This window comes from Pygoscelis adeliae, unplaced genomic scaffold (assembly GCF_000699105.1).
Source record: "Pygoscelis adeliae isolate BGI_AS28 unplaced genomic scaffold, ASM69910v1 Scaffold101, whole genome shotgun sequence".
Taxonomy (NCBI): domain Eukaryota; kingdom Metazoa; phylum Chordata; class Aves; order Sphenisciformes; family Spheniscidae; genus Pygoscelis; species Pygoscelis adeliae.
Window position 1 is genome coordinate 7,277,170 of NW_008824238.1, and position 14,440 is coordinate 7,291,609.

The 14,440-nt window shown below is 41.7% G+C and overlaps 1 protein-coding gene across 1 annotated transcript in view; it reads left to right on the plus strand.

The window, feature by feature from the left end:
* The window catches only part of SLCO5A1 (solute carrier organic anion transporter family, member 5A1), a gene marked incomplete at its 5' end in the record, with an annotated part of 81,728 nt that overhangs the window by 50,724 nt on the left and 16,564 nt on the right, over positions 1-14,440 (plus strand). The window contains 2 exons of the mRNA XM_009335078.1: positions 384-548; positions 5,451-5,649. Of these exons, the coding sequence (XP_009333353.1) occupies positions 384-548; positions 5,451-5,649 (364 nt within the window). The remainder of the gene's footprint in view (positions 1-383; positions 549-5,450; positions 5,650-14,440) is intronic.

Consider the following 14,440-nt stretch of genomic DNA (forward strand, 5'->3'; position numbering starts at 1 on the left):
GTGATATGCGTTATCTTGTAGAAAATTTCAAAATCAGACTCAGAATAATTCCAAAATCACTACATTTTATTGCTGATTTTCTTTCCTTTATAGTGCTACTATGTAGACCCTGTTTCTTCAGACGGTTTTGTTAAAACAGACCTCAGTTGTGTTTGTGAAAAGTGGGACTGCAGCCCCGGGGCAATGCAGTGAGATAGGGTAAGAGCAGACAGCGAAGACTGCAATCCCAAATAAGCACTCTCCCTTCCTCTTAGCAAATGTAGCCAGATGCTAGCAAACCATTATTGCCAGTCCATCTCAAAGAAAATCAGTTTTTGTTTCAGTTTGCTTTTGTTTCTCGCTCATTATTTATAACATTGCTTTGTCATTTTTGTCATTTATAGAGCTTCCAAGAGCAGCTGTCAGGATCTTAAGCAACATGACATTCCTTTTTGTGAGTTTGTCATACACAGCTGAGAGTGCCATTGTCACAGCTTTTATTACCTTCATTCCCAAGTTCATCGAGTCACAGTTTGGCATCCCAGCTTCCAATGCCAGCATCTACACTGGTAAGGCATTGCCACGTAGTGTAATGTTGAAAGGCTTGGCGTTCTTTGGCAAATGAAATGAATCAATACAGGAATGAACCAAAAACATGCTTGTTAGAACAGGTGATTGGATCCAGCTTTGTGCATTTGGTTAGATATTCAGGCCGTTTTTGATGTTTGCTATATGTGTTTAGTAAAATGTGAACCCATTTATATTGTTAAGGGTCTGGGGTTTTTTACATAAGCCTAGACAGACATTTTCTAATATGTTAATGGTCTTCAAGGGGGAAAAAAGCAACAAAAACAAGCTAGAAAACCCATAGGCATTACTGTGATTTGTGTGCCTTAAAAGATATTTTAAAGCTGTTCTTATTTTCTGTTAATTTTACTTTCTTTCTTACTGACTTTGTCACTTTGAACTTTAAAATATCCTAATCTTTCTTTTTTCCCCACTGACAAGTTGTTTATCTGTCCCATCCTTCAGGTACCTCTCCCCTCCAGGCTGGTAGTCTTCTGCCTATTTACTTATTAATGTTGAGCACACAACGATCTAGTCTAGCCAGGAGAGCTCCCCAGATCCTCTCCCACCTGCCACTGCAGGTGTGAGGTCCCTCTTTCGCAGGTGTGGCACTTCCCCTGCTGCCGTGGCAATGTGCAGCCAAGTCCAACTTCTAACAGAGCTACAAACCACAAAATTTTAAGCTTCGTAGTGCTCTGTGGGAGGAACTTCCTAGGGAAAGGGGCCAAAAATGTCATGCAAAATTGGGGCCCATGTCATGCAGATCATCTCCCTTCTCTCCTGGCTGCATCAAAGACACTTGTCTCAATACCTCTTTCTTCTTTTGCACTTATAAGCATCTTTTCTGCCTTTTCTATAGTGCTTCCCATATAGAATAGCTGCTAATTGCTAGACAGGTTAGTTCTTTGCTCCCTCATACTTCCAGATATTGTGCCTGAGAAGGAGTGATGGAGTGGGTAGTGAGTTGTGGGAACAGGGGTGAATTATGGGGTGAAGGTGCCCGGGGGCATCAGTCAAGGAAAAGACAAAAAGTGGTAGAAGAAAGAGAGACAAAGACGCAGAGACCTCACATGGGAATCATTTGTCACCTGCAGTGGCTGGAAGAAACTCAAGGAGTCTAGTCTAGAGTGCTGAGGGGAAGCATCAGAGAAGCACCATGAGGTGACTTCTGTTTCAGAGCTTGCTGGGATGAGATTTTCTTCAGGGCATGAAATCCTCGTGTTCTGTGTATAAGGAGGAAACACTGATTGATTGGACCGTGATTCTATCTGAAGCTTAGGGTAGCTACACACCCATAGGAATTTTGCTGTAATGAGTCTTGATGGGATTGCTACTCCATAACTTGCTTCATTCTCAAGATAAACCAGAAACATTCTTGCCAGACAAAATATTCAACAGCCAGTACATTAAAAGAGGAAAAAATGATATGACCCTATCCAGGGTGTGAAGCTAATAACATCTGTTGTTTTCCCTGTTATAAATAGCTTGATAAAGCCTATTATAATGAACCAGAAGAAGAAGATGAAATAACTCAGGCTGGATGTGCAACACGGACAAGGGAGCACTGCTTCCACAACCCCAGCTCCTAAACTTAGCATTAAAGTCAACAGTTGTTATTAATTTTATAAATTCTTTTTGTAGGAAAAATGGGAAAAGGAAACTTGGAGATTCTGTATTAGATTGCTCTGGCTAATCTAGTAAAAGACATGTCCGGTTTACAAACTTCTGGTTAGCAAAAGGAGGACTTACATGTTATTTATATTACTACATCTATACTTCACATGTACATTGCCAGCTGAATACATGTGCTTGACGAATCTCTCCATGTGACTGATGTAAATTTTTTATTCATCATTTTCCATCTCAGTTCATAAGTAGTGATTCTTTAATTAAGTCTCAATTTGTTTCTAATTTGTTTCTATTTTTAAACAAACCTGACATTGATCATCAGCAAAAACGCCATGTGCCAAACTTTATGTCTTGAACTTGTGCAGCTTGTGCTGCAGTCCTGTCTAGTTTGGAATTTTTTTCGTGTGCAGAGCAGGTGGCATTCAGCCTTCAGGTTTTCTCAAGTCCAAAAAAAAAGGACTTTGACTCTAGGTTACAGATAGTTCTTAGACAAGTCCAGGTTAAACTTTGAGGTGCTTCGCTAGCGGATTTACTTGTGAGAGTTACAATTGAAATAATTTGTAATTGGAAGTACTGCACACTATATATTATAAAGCACTGCCCTGGTGACTTCTGCTAAAATGGTTACAAACACGTTGGATCTACCTTTAGTTTTAGAAAAGGTGTAATATGTATCTCAGACAGAATTGGTTTGAAAATCTCAACGGTATTCCCTTAGTGTAACCCGCTGAGCAGATATTGCAGTTTTCTGTTCCCAGACTATTAGTAGCTGTTAAGATCATCTTTTGCGGCTGTGAAAAGCCTCAAGTGCTGCAGCATCCTGACAACAGCAAAAAGGACAAAGCTTGAAAATTGCTGACTGAAAGCCGATATTGCCTTGGAGCACTGTACCCAGGAGTGTATTTGGCACACGCACAATTCCTGTAAGCCAAACTGTCATTATGAAATGAAGGAGAGTGCAGTGCAATGGCTTAGTGTCAGATCTTAAGCTTTATTCCTCTAAATGCCTTTGAAAAAGAAGAATGCATGTCCTGATTAGATGTACATGTTTTGCTTTACCCTGGAAGCTCATCTGGAAGTGCACTGTAGTAGCTGTGTTTCTTTGACAGTACATCACTTCTGATTTCACATCCCCTGCAGAAAGAGAGGGGCATAAGGATGAAAAGTTTGTACTCAGGGCAAACGAACCTGTCAGGCTTCCTGACACGCAGGAGGGAATGAGCGCTTCTCTCTGCTGCCTTCACCAGAAACAGTGAAATCTGCTCCTGCCCTTCCAGTTCCTCCCAGAGAGAGAGTTTTTCCATCTCCATCTTCAGTTTGCATGGAGGAATTGGTCTTTATAATTCTGTATAGGCTTTCCTTTACCTTTCCATCCTCCTGAATGAGAGCGAGCCTCAGCAGGCAATTTGCTCATGTTTGTCTCCCCATTTTTTATGTTCTGATCTTCATGGTGTGGCAGTGGAGGGATGAAAACAGCAGCGCAATGTAACTCACTAATGGAAGAACCACTAACCTAATGCTTCGCAAAATATTTACATGCTCAGTTTTGACAAGGTACTAGATGTAGACACACACAGTTTCAGTTGTAGTGAAAGGCTTTTCCAATATACATGTCCTCAGGAGAATAAGAAAGAAAAGGTAAATTCAGGTCCAAAAGAGGTTAAGAACTCGAAGCTAAGCTATAAGATGAAAGGAAGAAGAATACAGAGTTTAATTTATCGTCAGTAAGCCCTTACCTTGGGCTAGATCCTTAGTTCACACAACTGATGTAGCCACAGATTTGGTCCATGGAATTTGGTTCACCTGACAGGGGTGTTTTAGAAGGCATTGCGAGTGATCCCAGTCTGCCTTCGGTGTGGATGTGAGCTTCTCTGACACAGATTTCGTAGAGCAGGGCATGCCTGGTAGACTCAGATGGCTGAGTTGCCATTTTCACACAGAGAGGACATTTTCAGTGCAAGTGAAAGGATTTGCATTATTTCTTTCCCTCGTTCATATTCAGTCATTGAAAGTGAGAGATATAACAGCTTGAGAGAGATAACAGCTTTGAACTTTGTGAAAAATCATTTAATTCTCCTAGAAGGACTTATACATTTAAATTCTGCTCTTATGAGAAAGACTGGGTTTGAGTCTGTGAAGGGTTATTATTAAGAATCTTCCTCATGAAATGACATTTATTTTATAATGCCATTTGTGATGGCAGTATAATTAAGGCGGCAACTTTTTTTACCTCTTATTTTTACTTTCATGATCTCAACATTTTGATAAACATAATGTCCCCTTCACCTTTAGACAAATTAGCCGAGAATGAGAATGCTTTGCAATAATATTAAAGATATTTGCAAATGATAATATTACCGCTTCTTTAAAAAGAAGACCAAGATCTTTAAGAATTTGGATTATAAAGTTTAGCTCCTTCTCCCTAGATGCAGCTGCCAAAAGTTGTTCAAATTCCATATATATGTGCAATGCATCTTTATTAGCAAAGAACTTATTTAAAGACCTTCTCACACGTCAGTGAAAAGCAAAAGCCAAGGGAAGCTAATAAGTGCAAGACATTCACTGACAACACCACCTCAGGCCCTGGGAAGTGGGGACAGCCCGGCGACATGTTGCTGAACTGCCACCTTATAACTGCAGCAGCAGAGCGACAGAAATTCATAGGCACATCTTTTGTGTCTTAAACTTCTCGTAATACTAATTCTAGTATCTTAATTTCTTTCATCGTGTTTGACCAGTTTGCGCTCCGCGTGGCTGAGATGAATGGGGCTGCCGATGTAGGACAGTGCTCTTCAACTTGAGTAAAGTATCCAGCAGGCAGAATTTGCAGCCAGGCTCACGCATGCACGCCCAGGTGGGCAGGCTTCTGGGGGCCTTGCCTGGGATTAACACTTGTGCTTCCCTGGAATTCATCATCAGAGTAGGAAGAGGAAGATTCGTGTCCAAATCTGGATTTCTTCAGATTTTCAGTAATTAAACTGGACCAATGTGTATCCCTTCTCCCCATTCTAAAATAAATACAAAGCAATGTTTCTGCTTGTAAGTACAATAGTTCTCTTATAGTGCTTTGGCTGCTGGTAATATCATAAGGAGGCTTTTATTAATTCTTTGACAACACTCCAAAGGTTTGAAAAGTCTGACTCAGTTTGCTAGCGGACAATGGAGATCTTAGTACAGCATTTGCAGTCATCTAATTAGGGAATCAAACCAATATTTATGTTTTATTCCATTTCTGTAGGTCCTGTTTTAATGTTGTTCAAATTTCTTCCCGGCAGGTGTGATTATTGTCCCGAGTGCTGGTGTTGGTATTGTCCTAGGCGGCTACATTATAAAAAAACTGAAACTTGGTGCAAGGGAGTCTGCAAAGCTGGCTATGATCTGCAGTGGTGTATCTCTGCTGTGCTTTTCAACTCTCTTCATTGTTGGATGTGAAAGCATTAATCTAGGGGGAATAAATATACCTTACACGACCGGGTAAGTATCTTGGAATCATCTGTGGCAAACCCAGCTTTTTCCAATAAGCCTGATAAAGAAATGTAAAAAAATGCTGATGTACTGAAGAAGCCACATGTTCAAATGAGAATTCAATGAGTATTGTGATACTATGTGGCCCTTTGGTTTTACATCTAGTTTATTATGAAGCTTATGTAATAACTCACCTTTTCAAGGGATGGGAAAATGCGTTAGAATGGACTTCAGTGATTTTTACAGGAGATTGCTCAGAGTTTAGTTGGTGTTTCAAAATGTTTTCTGCTCATGAAAATTGTGAAAATACTAAAAGGATTATAAAGATTATTTCTGAATAGGTTTGTTTATTCTCACCATAATAGTGTCTTGGGTCTACAGTCCCTATTTGAGAGGAATCACTTGGGCATGTGCTATCGACATTAGTGGTGTGTGCTGCTTCTGAACCCCTTGCTAGTTGTATGAATGCCCTCCAGCGCTTGCTGGATCATCATCAAGACAGCGGCCAGAGCATAGTCCTTAAATATATATTGAGAATGAAGAAGGCTGTCGTGAAAAAGAAGGTGTGGATGTAGGAAGGTATTGGGAGTGAGGGATTTAGACTGTGACATGAAGAAATGCATGGAAGGGCATTTTTAAAAAATGAGAGATATTTGGAAGGAAGACAGTGTAGTAAAAGTTGTGAGAAGGTGTTTCACTGGAAGGTAATTCCTCAGAAGCCTGATTGTGAGCTTTTATTTTCTTTCTTATTTTGTACATTAGCTTTTCCTCAAAATTGCCTTCTTCATGTAGCTTAAACACAAGAACAGAGTAAGCATTTGAAGAGCACGAACTTATCTGAAGCAATGTTTTTCCCTTTGCTTTTACATCTGAGACAACGTCTGCCTTTTATTTATGGCCAGGTGCTGGGTATCAGATCCATTTGCATATCTTGCTTTTAAGGCTCAGCTCTGGACTCTTAACATTTTGAGGTTTGGAAGACAGTGTAGAAGAAGTGCAGAGCAGGAAAAGAGGTGATCAAATGGGGAAAAAAAGAACTACAGTGGGGCAGTGAGCAAGTGGTGTGGTTTAACCCGGCACCGAAACCAGGACAGCAAGCCAAGTGAAAAATGAAGAGGAAAAATGGGAAGCAAGGGAGGAAGAAAATAGGCACTGTTTACACAGAGAATATTTTGCACTGCGTGTTGCTGGGTGTTACTACGTTGCTGTCAAACCCTAATCCTAGAGCAAGAAAAAACAGCAACTGAAAGTCAGTAGCTGATGGAAAGCTGGTTTACTCCTTTGTATTCTTAATACCTGGAGTTAAAGCTTGGTGCTGAGGGGCTGACTGCAGAGGGGAGTAGCATGGTGATATATCCTTGTCTGAGCATAGTGGACTGAAGGAGAGAACAGGGGTGGGAAGGAGGTGGAATGCTTTGATTGTCCACCTTCTACTGATGTTTGTGACAGCCTGTGGGCGTAGATGAAGAAATGAAAATTATTAGGAATTAAAACATAAATTTCAGATAGCAATTAATTGAACTGTGTGGCAAGTCAGAATGTCCCTGCCTGGCTAATGAGAAGGCTGTAGTTTTCTGTTTGTGAAAAAGTGCTATTTAATTTAAATCTATTTCTAAATTGAAGACAAGGCAAACTATTGCTATGTAACACATAACCTTCACACTGGACTTGTAAGAGTAACTAATTTTTTTTTGCAGTAAGTAATAACATTTGCAGTAAATACATAGCATGAATTGAAATAGGCATCTGTTCACAGCTGTTCTGAAAGTCTGCAGTAACATTACTTCTTTACCACCTTCATCTAATTGTTCTTATTGAGAAAAGAGGTGAGAGACGGTGATGGCAAAATTCTCGAAAGTGTTGAAGTATATCAACTCTTTGAAATCAGTATGAAAATCAGCATGCTTGGACTGTAATGTCAATAGAAATTGAGAATTACTAGCATATTATAAAGCATGGTTCAGGAGTTTGCAGCCCCAGCCCTATATGATTTTTTTAATACAGAGATCAAATCCAAATTTATTATCAAAATGATAATAAAGGAGCAGCACTACACATAAATTCTTCTTGAATATCTGACATGATAAACATTCTCTTAATCCTCATGGTCAATCATTTGATAGCTTCAAATAATTTACTTGGTAGGCAACTCTAACTCAGACATCAAAGAATGTTATTGTTCATGTAACAAAAAAGCATGCTTTCATTTTGGAGTTTAATAAAACACATACTTCATTCTCTAATTCCAATGCAGTGCAGCATTATGGACATCAAAGCCAGTTCAACAGGCTAGATCGGAGAGGAGAAACAGTACTTGGTTCAGAGTAAATGTCTTTCATGATGCTCTACCTTAACATGGCTATGCCGGGTCTGATGTCTGAGCTACCTGTGCTGACAGCAGCCCAGAAATCTCAGCTGCATTGGGCAGTGTAGACATGCCCTGCAGGAGAATCTTCTCTGGACAAACATGTTCAGTTCCACCATTCTTTCCTTTTACATTTTAAAAGAAGGTTTTTTTCTTTGATGAACTGAGCCGTAGACTAGTACAGAGGAGAAGGATAAGCTGGCTTTTAGTTAACATGGGAGTATGTGCATACCAGTACTCAGCAAAGTAGGCAACGATATTTCATAATTCAGTGTGTTTCATAACTCACTGTTTTTCTAACTGTACCAGCTGTGAGGAAGTGGATGGGACCTGGAGGCATGCACAGATTAGAATACATTTGCAAGGATTTTCTGCTGTTTTATGTTGGGCACAAGCAGTTTTGCTGTTGTTAGTGTGTCATCAGCAGTTCTGTTATCAGGAAGGTCAAGGGCACCTCTGTATTATACATCTCAGCATTTTAGAATCTGTTGTTCTGTGCCCCAGCCTTGTTTGATATTTGAACACAGTGTAAGCAGCCTTGTGTCAAACCGCAATACGGCATCCCTTCTCTTGCACCATAACCAGCATCCGAATGGGAAGTCCTGAATCAGTCAATTGTCTCCTTGTCCAGGCAGCTTTTGAAGATCTCCAAGGAGAGAGACTCCACAGTCTCCCTGGGCAACCTGTGCCACTGCTTGGTCACCCTCACACTGAAAAAGTGTTTCCTGATGTTCAGAGGGAACCTCCTCTGTTTCTATTCACTGGAAAAGAGTTTTCTGTATCACTGGAAAGAGCCTGGCTCCGTCCTCTTTGTACCCTCCCTTCAGGTATTTGTCTACATTGGTGAGATCTCCTGAGCCTGCTCTTCTCCAGGCTGAACAGTCCCAGCTCTCTCAGCCTTTCCTCAGAGGAGAGATGCTCCAGTCCCTTCATCACCTTAGTGGCCCTTCGCTGGACTCTCTCTGGCATGTCCGTGTCTCTCTTGTACTGGGGAGGCCAGAACTGGACCCAGTACTCCAGGTGTGGCCTCACCAGTGCTGAATAAAGGGGAAATAGCAGAGAACAGCTGGTTTGGTTGTTTGTAGACCCGTCTCTTCCACGTTTTGTGGTATAAGGCAAATAAAACAGGCTCCACAGGAGCTTACTCATAGTGACAGATTCCTGGATTAGATCAGTTCCATCTCTCATATTTCTGGCATGTAATGAATCAAAACAGGCCCTTTCTGATTGCTTTCTGTTGTTTTGGTGTAATTCAGGTTTAGTTAAAACATGCAATCGACTTACTGAGGCACTTCACATAAAAAAAAAATCTCCTTTTCTTCTTCTTATACCACCAGTTTGGGTTTCTGTTATTCTTGTCTCTCTTTCAGTCCAATTAGCCAGTCGGATCTCTTAACTTGAAAGCAGTGACTAATTGGATCAGAACAATAACAACAAAGAAGGAATCCAGCTAACACAGTGAGAGGGTCCCTTGTTTGACAGCTACGCAAAAATTGCGTCATTGCTGCGATTCCAGCTGCTCGCCAACAAGGAGACTGCAGATCTCTACCATCCAGAATGTCCTTCAATACCAAACCAAAAATATTGCTATCAAACTAAGATAATCCTTTTTGTTTTATAGCCCAATATTAAGATGATAGAAACTGTGTGGTGAGGGGTTATCTCCTTTCCTTTGCATTTCCTTCATCCTGTAGGTTACTACAGCAATCTAAATAAATATGAATAAAACCATGTGCAAACCAATTCTTTGTTTAGATGTTAACAAAATATAGTCAGGCACTGTTGTTTTTTTTTTTAAACTGCATTTCATTTAGATTGTAGCCTCATGGGAAGAGGGTCCACCTTTTTTTTTTCAATACGTGTGCATTGACTGCCAGCACAATGAGGTTTCAGTCTGAGCCTGGGTATCTGAAATAACAAGTCACAGCTCTAAAAACTCCAGGCAATAAATCTTGCCTTATACTTCCCCTTTTCTTACTTTACTGCTATACCACAAGCCTTCCACAGAGTAATAGTTGGAGAGGAGAACAGGATTTAGAAAAAAAAAGGTTAGGAACTAGAGTTTCTTTTATTGTTAGTGACATCTAATAAAGGTCTCCTCTTTATTAGCTTTACCAGCATCGTGTCATGGAGACATAGAACAGTCTTGCTGAGAAATGAACAAATGCAATTTGTCAGTTGGGATTCTGGGTTTTGTCCCAGCCCACGTTTAACAAACTTGCAGTTGAATCTTACTAAGGAAAGGAGCAGCATCATTGCTTGTAATTGAAAGAATAGTTCAGGAAACGCTGTTGTTTGGGGCTGGTTTCTGTTAGTGTGCTCGTGCATGACGGGTGTCCTTGGAAGCTCAGGTGCAGCAGCACTGCAAGTTGTCAGCATCTGCATCCGCTGAAACAATTGGGGCAGCTGTTTCTCAGACATCCTGTGTGTCTACAGCAGTGCATGCATTGAAACTAAGCTGCTTTTCCCACAGGCCAGCTCATGACCAGGACTTAGTAGCTTCGGTGCAATTTCTGTAAGAGCCTGCTCTTTCTGACCGATGCAGGTAGACCTGCGATGTGCTGTGCAGTAATTCAGGGATCAATGCTCTCTTTTCCTTTGTGGAGAGTAGGCAGTTTCCCAGGGTCAGATTAGGATTAGTAGAGTGCTTTGGTTCAGTTTATTGCTGGAAAAATATGTACCTTCAAGAAAAAATGATCCCCTACTGGGACAAGTGTTCATAGAAATCTGTTATAATATGTGCTATATTATATTTCATCAGATCACATCTGATGAAAATGGGGTTAAGACAAAATGTGTCAGTAGAGATTTCATGTCCCCAGCATCTGAATTCCTTCATCCGTCATTAGTTTCCCATCATTGAAAGAAGAATGAACAATGAGTGAACAGTGGAGGTAATAAAGATGAAAGCATGAACCTCTAACAACTGTCTGATAATGAGCTTTTGGAAACGGAGTTAATAGATGATTTTATGTATCACATGTTCTTGAAAGGTTAAAAAAAAAATCTCTGCGTGCAAGGCATTTGCTGTAAACAGCAAAAAAATCCGCCAAATAAACCTTACAGTGATTTGCTGAGGTACAAAAGGTGATGAAAGCTGGAGAGACACAGCTTGCAGTAGCTTGCTATTAATTAGAGCATATTTGCTTCGCGTATCTGTAAACTTAAGGCTTCTTCTGGGGAAAACAAAAAAATGCCCCTGAGATTAAATTTTCACAGGGGTCTCAGTTCAGTTTCCAGTTTCATGCTTCTCATTTCTTGCATGCCTGATTTCATTCACTTTTATTTTTAAGCTGATTTCCTAACCTCTCTGTCATGGTAATGTTCAGTAGCGCAGCTGAAGCGAGTTAGCTACATAAGCGGAGCGAGCAGGGGAGCGGGCGCTCCTGCCTGTGGAGCAACACGACCCATCTGCTGCCGAGAAGGGTTTTACATGATGGAGGGATAAGAGGTCAGAAGAATGCGTTTCACAGGGTGGGAGAGACTGGAGGGGGGAACCTGAGCTCTGCCTTTCCCTGCAGCCTAGGCTGGCCCCAGACCTGTCCGTGTGCAGGGTGGCAGAGCCCTGCTGGCAGCCAGGGCATGGGCACGAGGGTCTCCCAGGCAGGCTGGGGAGCCACTGCTTACCCCAAGTATTCAGGCATCTGGGACATCCGGCTCAGCAGGCTGCCAAGGAGCTTGTGAAACTCCAAAAATGCTGCCTCTCCTGTTGGTGTGAAAAACTTCTGTCACTGTGCTGCTGAAATCAGTATGTTACCGAGGAATGTTTTGATGATTTGGTATTTTCCATCGGAGAAAAGGTTCTGTTGAGAGATTACTGGAAAAGTCTGCCTGTTGCTATATGATGTGTTGCTGCGTATTGCTTTCTGGAATCCAGCGTGATATAATAAGACAAGTTTCAGCTGATAGCTGAGAAGGTGACAGAACCGATATCAGTCTTGGATATTTAATTTCCTGCTCAAGCTGCAACTTGTTTCTAAAACTGTGCCTTGTTTGTTTGTGGCGCAAGAAAGAAAACACTCAGAAAGGCTTTGGTTAACATCCACCTAGACCATAAAGTGTAACATAGCTCCAAGAGCTAAATTTGTGAACCTGATTTGTGTGATCAGTAGACAGTCAATAAATATTTAAAAGCAACTTAGTAACATTTGTTCGGCTGCAAAAGTGTTCAGCTGGAAAGACAAGCATATTCAGCAAAAGCAAGTAGTGGTGTATAAATGCATTAAAAATGAGTCAAGGGAAAGCCACTAAGCAGCAGTTGTACTGCTTAGTGTCACTAATGACAGGAGGTGAGGTGATGGATGACATGGGTGACAGTTGCTCTGTGTAGAGTGGCTCCTGAGCTGAGTCTCTGATCTGTTCGGGTATAAAAGATGGGAGCAGAAGAACATCCCCTGTGGTCTGTGGGGTAGCTGGGATGCAGTAAGTCTGATGCTAGCTCTTTACCTTTACAGCGGTCCTGCCCACACATTACAGATGTGAAGGCAAGCAAACAGCAGCCCTTGTGAGGCTCTGCAACCCCGGCAGTCTGTGAGCATGTATACAGGTTCTCCAGGATGCAGCCACAAACCCAATTCAGATTCCTGTTCAGCTCCTGCCTGGCTGAGGAGGTGCTAAAATTCCCTGGATATCTACTGATCTGCTCAGAGCAGAGATACTTGAGCTAGTTTTAAACAGCAGTGGCCTCTCTGTGGCACCATTGAGCAATACTGAGAGCAGGGCAAACAAGGTAGCACAGTTAATTCAATATTACGCTGCAATGCCTGTTGTGGAGAGGTTGTGCATACCAGCATAATTCCCACGGCAAGATTTTTGCTTACGGCGCATGTGCAGATACTCATACCCCAACAGAGCTCAGTACTTAGCTCTTTCTGGTTTTGTAGATTCTGCAGGTGTCAAACTGGCATTTGTTCTCAGAAATTCAGGTCTTCTGGACTGGACTGCACATGGACCACAGGCAGAGATAGGATGGTGCCTGCAGCTCCGCTTACCACTCAGGTGTGAGAAGGCAAAGGGCACAGTCTCCTCCCGGAGTTGGGGATTTTCATACGTATATTCTAGTCTCTGGAAAAGGCCTTTAAATTTCGCTCCTGCAACCTCTCCTCTTTATCGCATTCATCCATTCATGGATTACTTCAGTATTCTTCGGAAGCTGGGTTTTCGTATCTGATCAGTGGACTACTGGATAAACGATGCAATGGAGGACACTTTTTGCTTCCATTTGTGAAAAAAAGGTCAGCTAGTTTAAAAGTATCAGGTAGTAAGAGGAAGGAGGGACAGCCTTGTGTCACGGAGCTAGGCAGATCCAACGTCTTGGGAGAGGATCCAGAAGCTGTGCCCCTCTGTGGATCAAGGCCGGAGCAACTGTAGCCATGAGCCACAGCATCTTGCAGTCTATGAAACACTGGTGAAAGGTGGCGCTTGGAGTATTCAAAATAACCTTTCAAAATAAGGTAATGACACACCAAAGGGTTCTGGTACCACCATAATAAAACCCACAGAAAAAAAATTACCCCAAACTGCATTCTCAAAGCACCACCTTTCTTCACTGTTCAGCTACCATGGACTCTAGCTATGAAGAGTCCCAAAACCATGCAGGTGACAGACCTGGCCCTGTCTTCTGAGCTAAACTAGATGTCTGCCGTTGTGACCACTGTGGAGAAGGTAGAGGAGTGCATTGACTGAAGAAGGACTTTGGGACATGTTTGAAATATGTGAATTCTTTCAAAAACCCAGATTAAGCATATTTTGGACTCTTCAATCTCAGAGATTAGTGTAGTTACCTATTCTCAAGGACTACTGAAGTGAAATAAACTATTGTTTGTATTTTGGCCAGAGTTCTCCAAGTGACCAAGCATAGACTCTTGTGTGGTTTTAGAAGATCCTATGCTAGGGAGCCAGGTAGGTGCAGGTGTTTAAGCTGCTGTGACTCAAAGATGGGAAGGAAGCATTTGAAATATGTCCAAATCCACAAGGGATGTATGTGTGTTTCCTGTTGATACCCACTTTATTAGTATTGGCCACTATGTTTAACAGTTATTGTGGAGAAGATAAGAACCGCCTGATAGTGTGTTTTTGCTAGGAAGTCAGGAAATTGGTTGCTACAAAAATTGCTCACCTTATGCATGGTAGCTTCTACGCAGCTATTTAGTCAGAGAGAATCTGACTCTGAACTCCTGATGTCCCCAAGAGCACCATAACCACTGCACAAATGGATGGTGGACACAAGGGAAGAGAAAGGAGAAAAAATGAGGAATGTATAGAGATGCAGAAGAAAAAAAAAGAGTACGCAAGAGAGGAACCTAACTTTAAAACCTTCTGAAAGGAGTTTTCCCTTGGAAGAAATGGCTTTAGTCCTGGTCCCTGCTCCAGGTTTTGCTTGTAGACGGCAGTAAAGAGTTATTGATGAGGAGACATGGACAGGATTGGGATCAC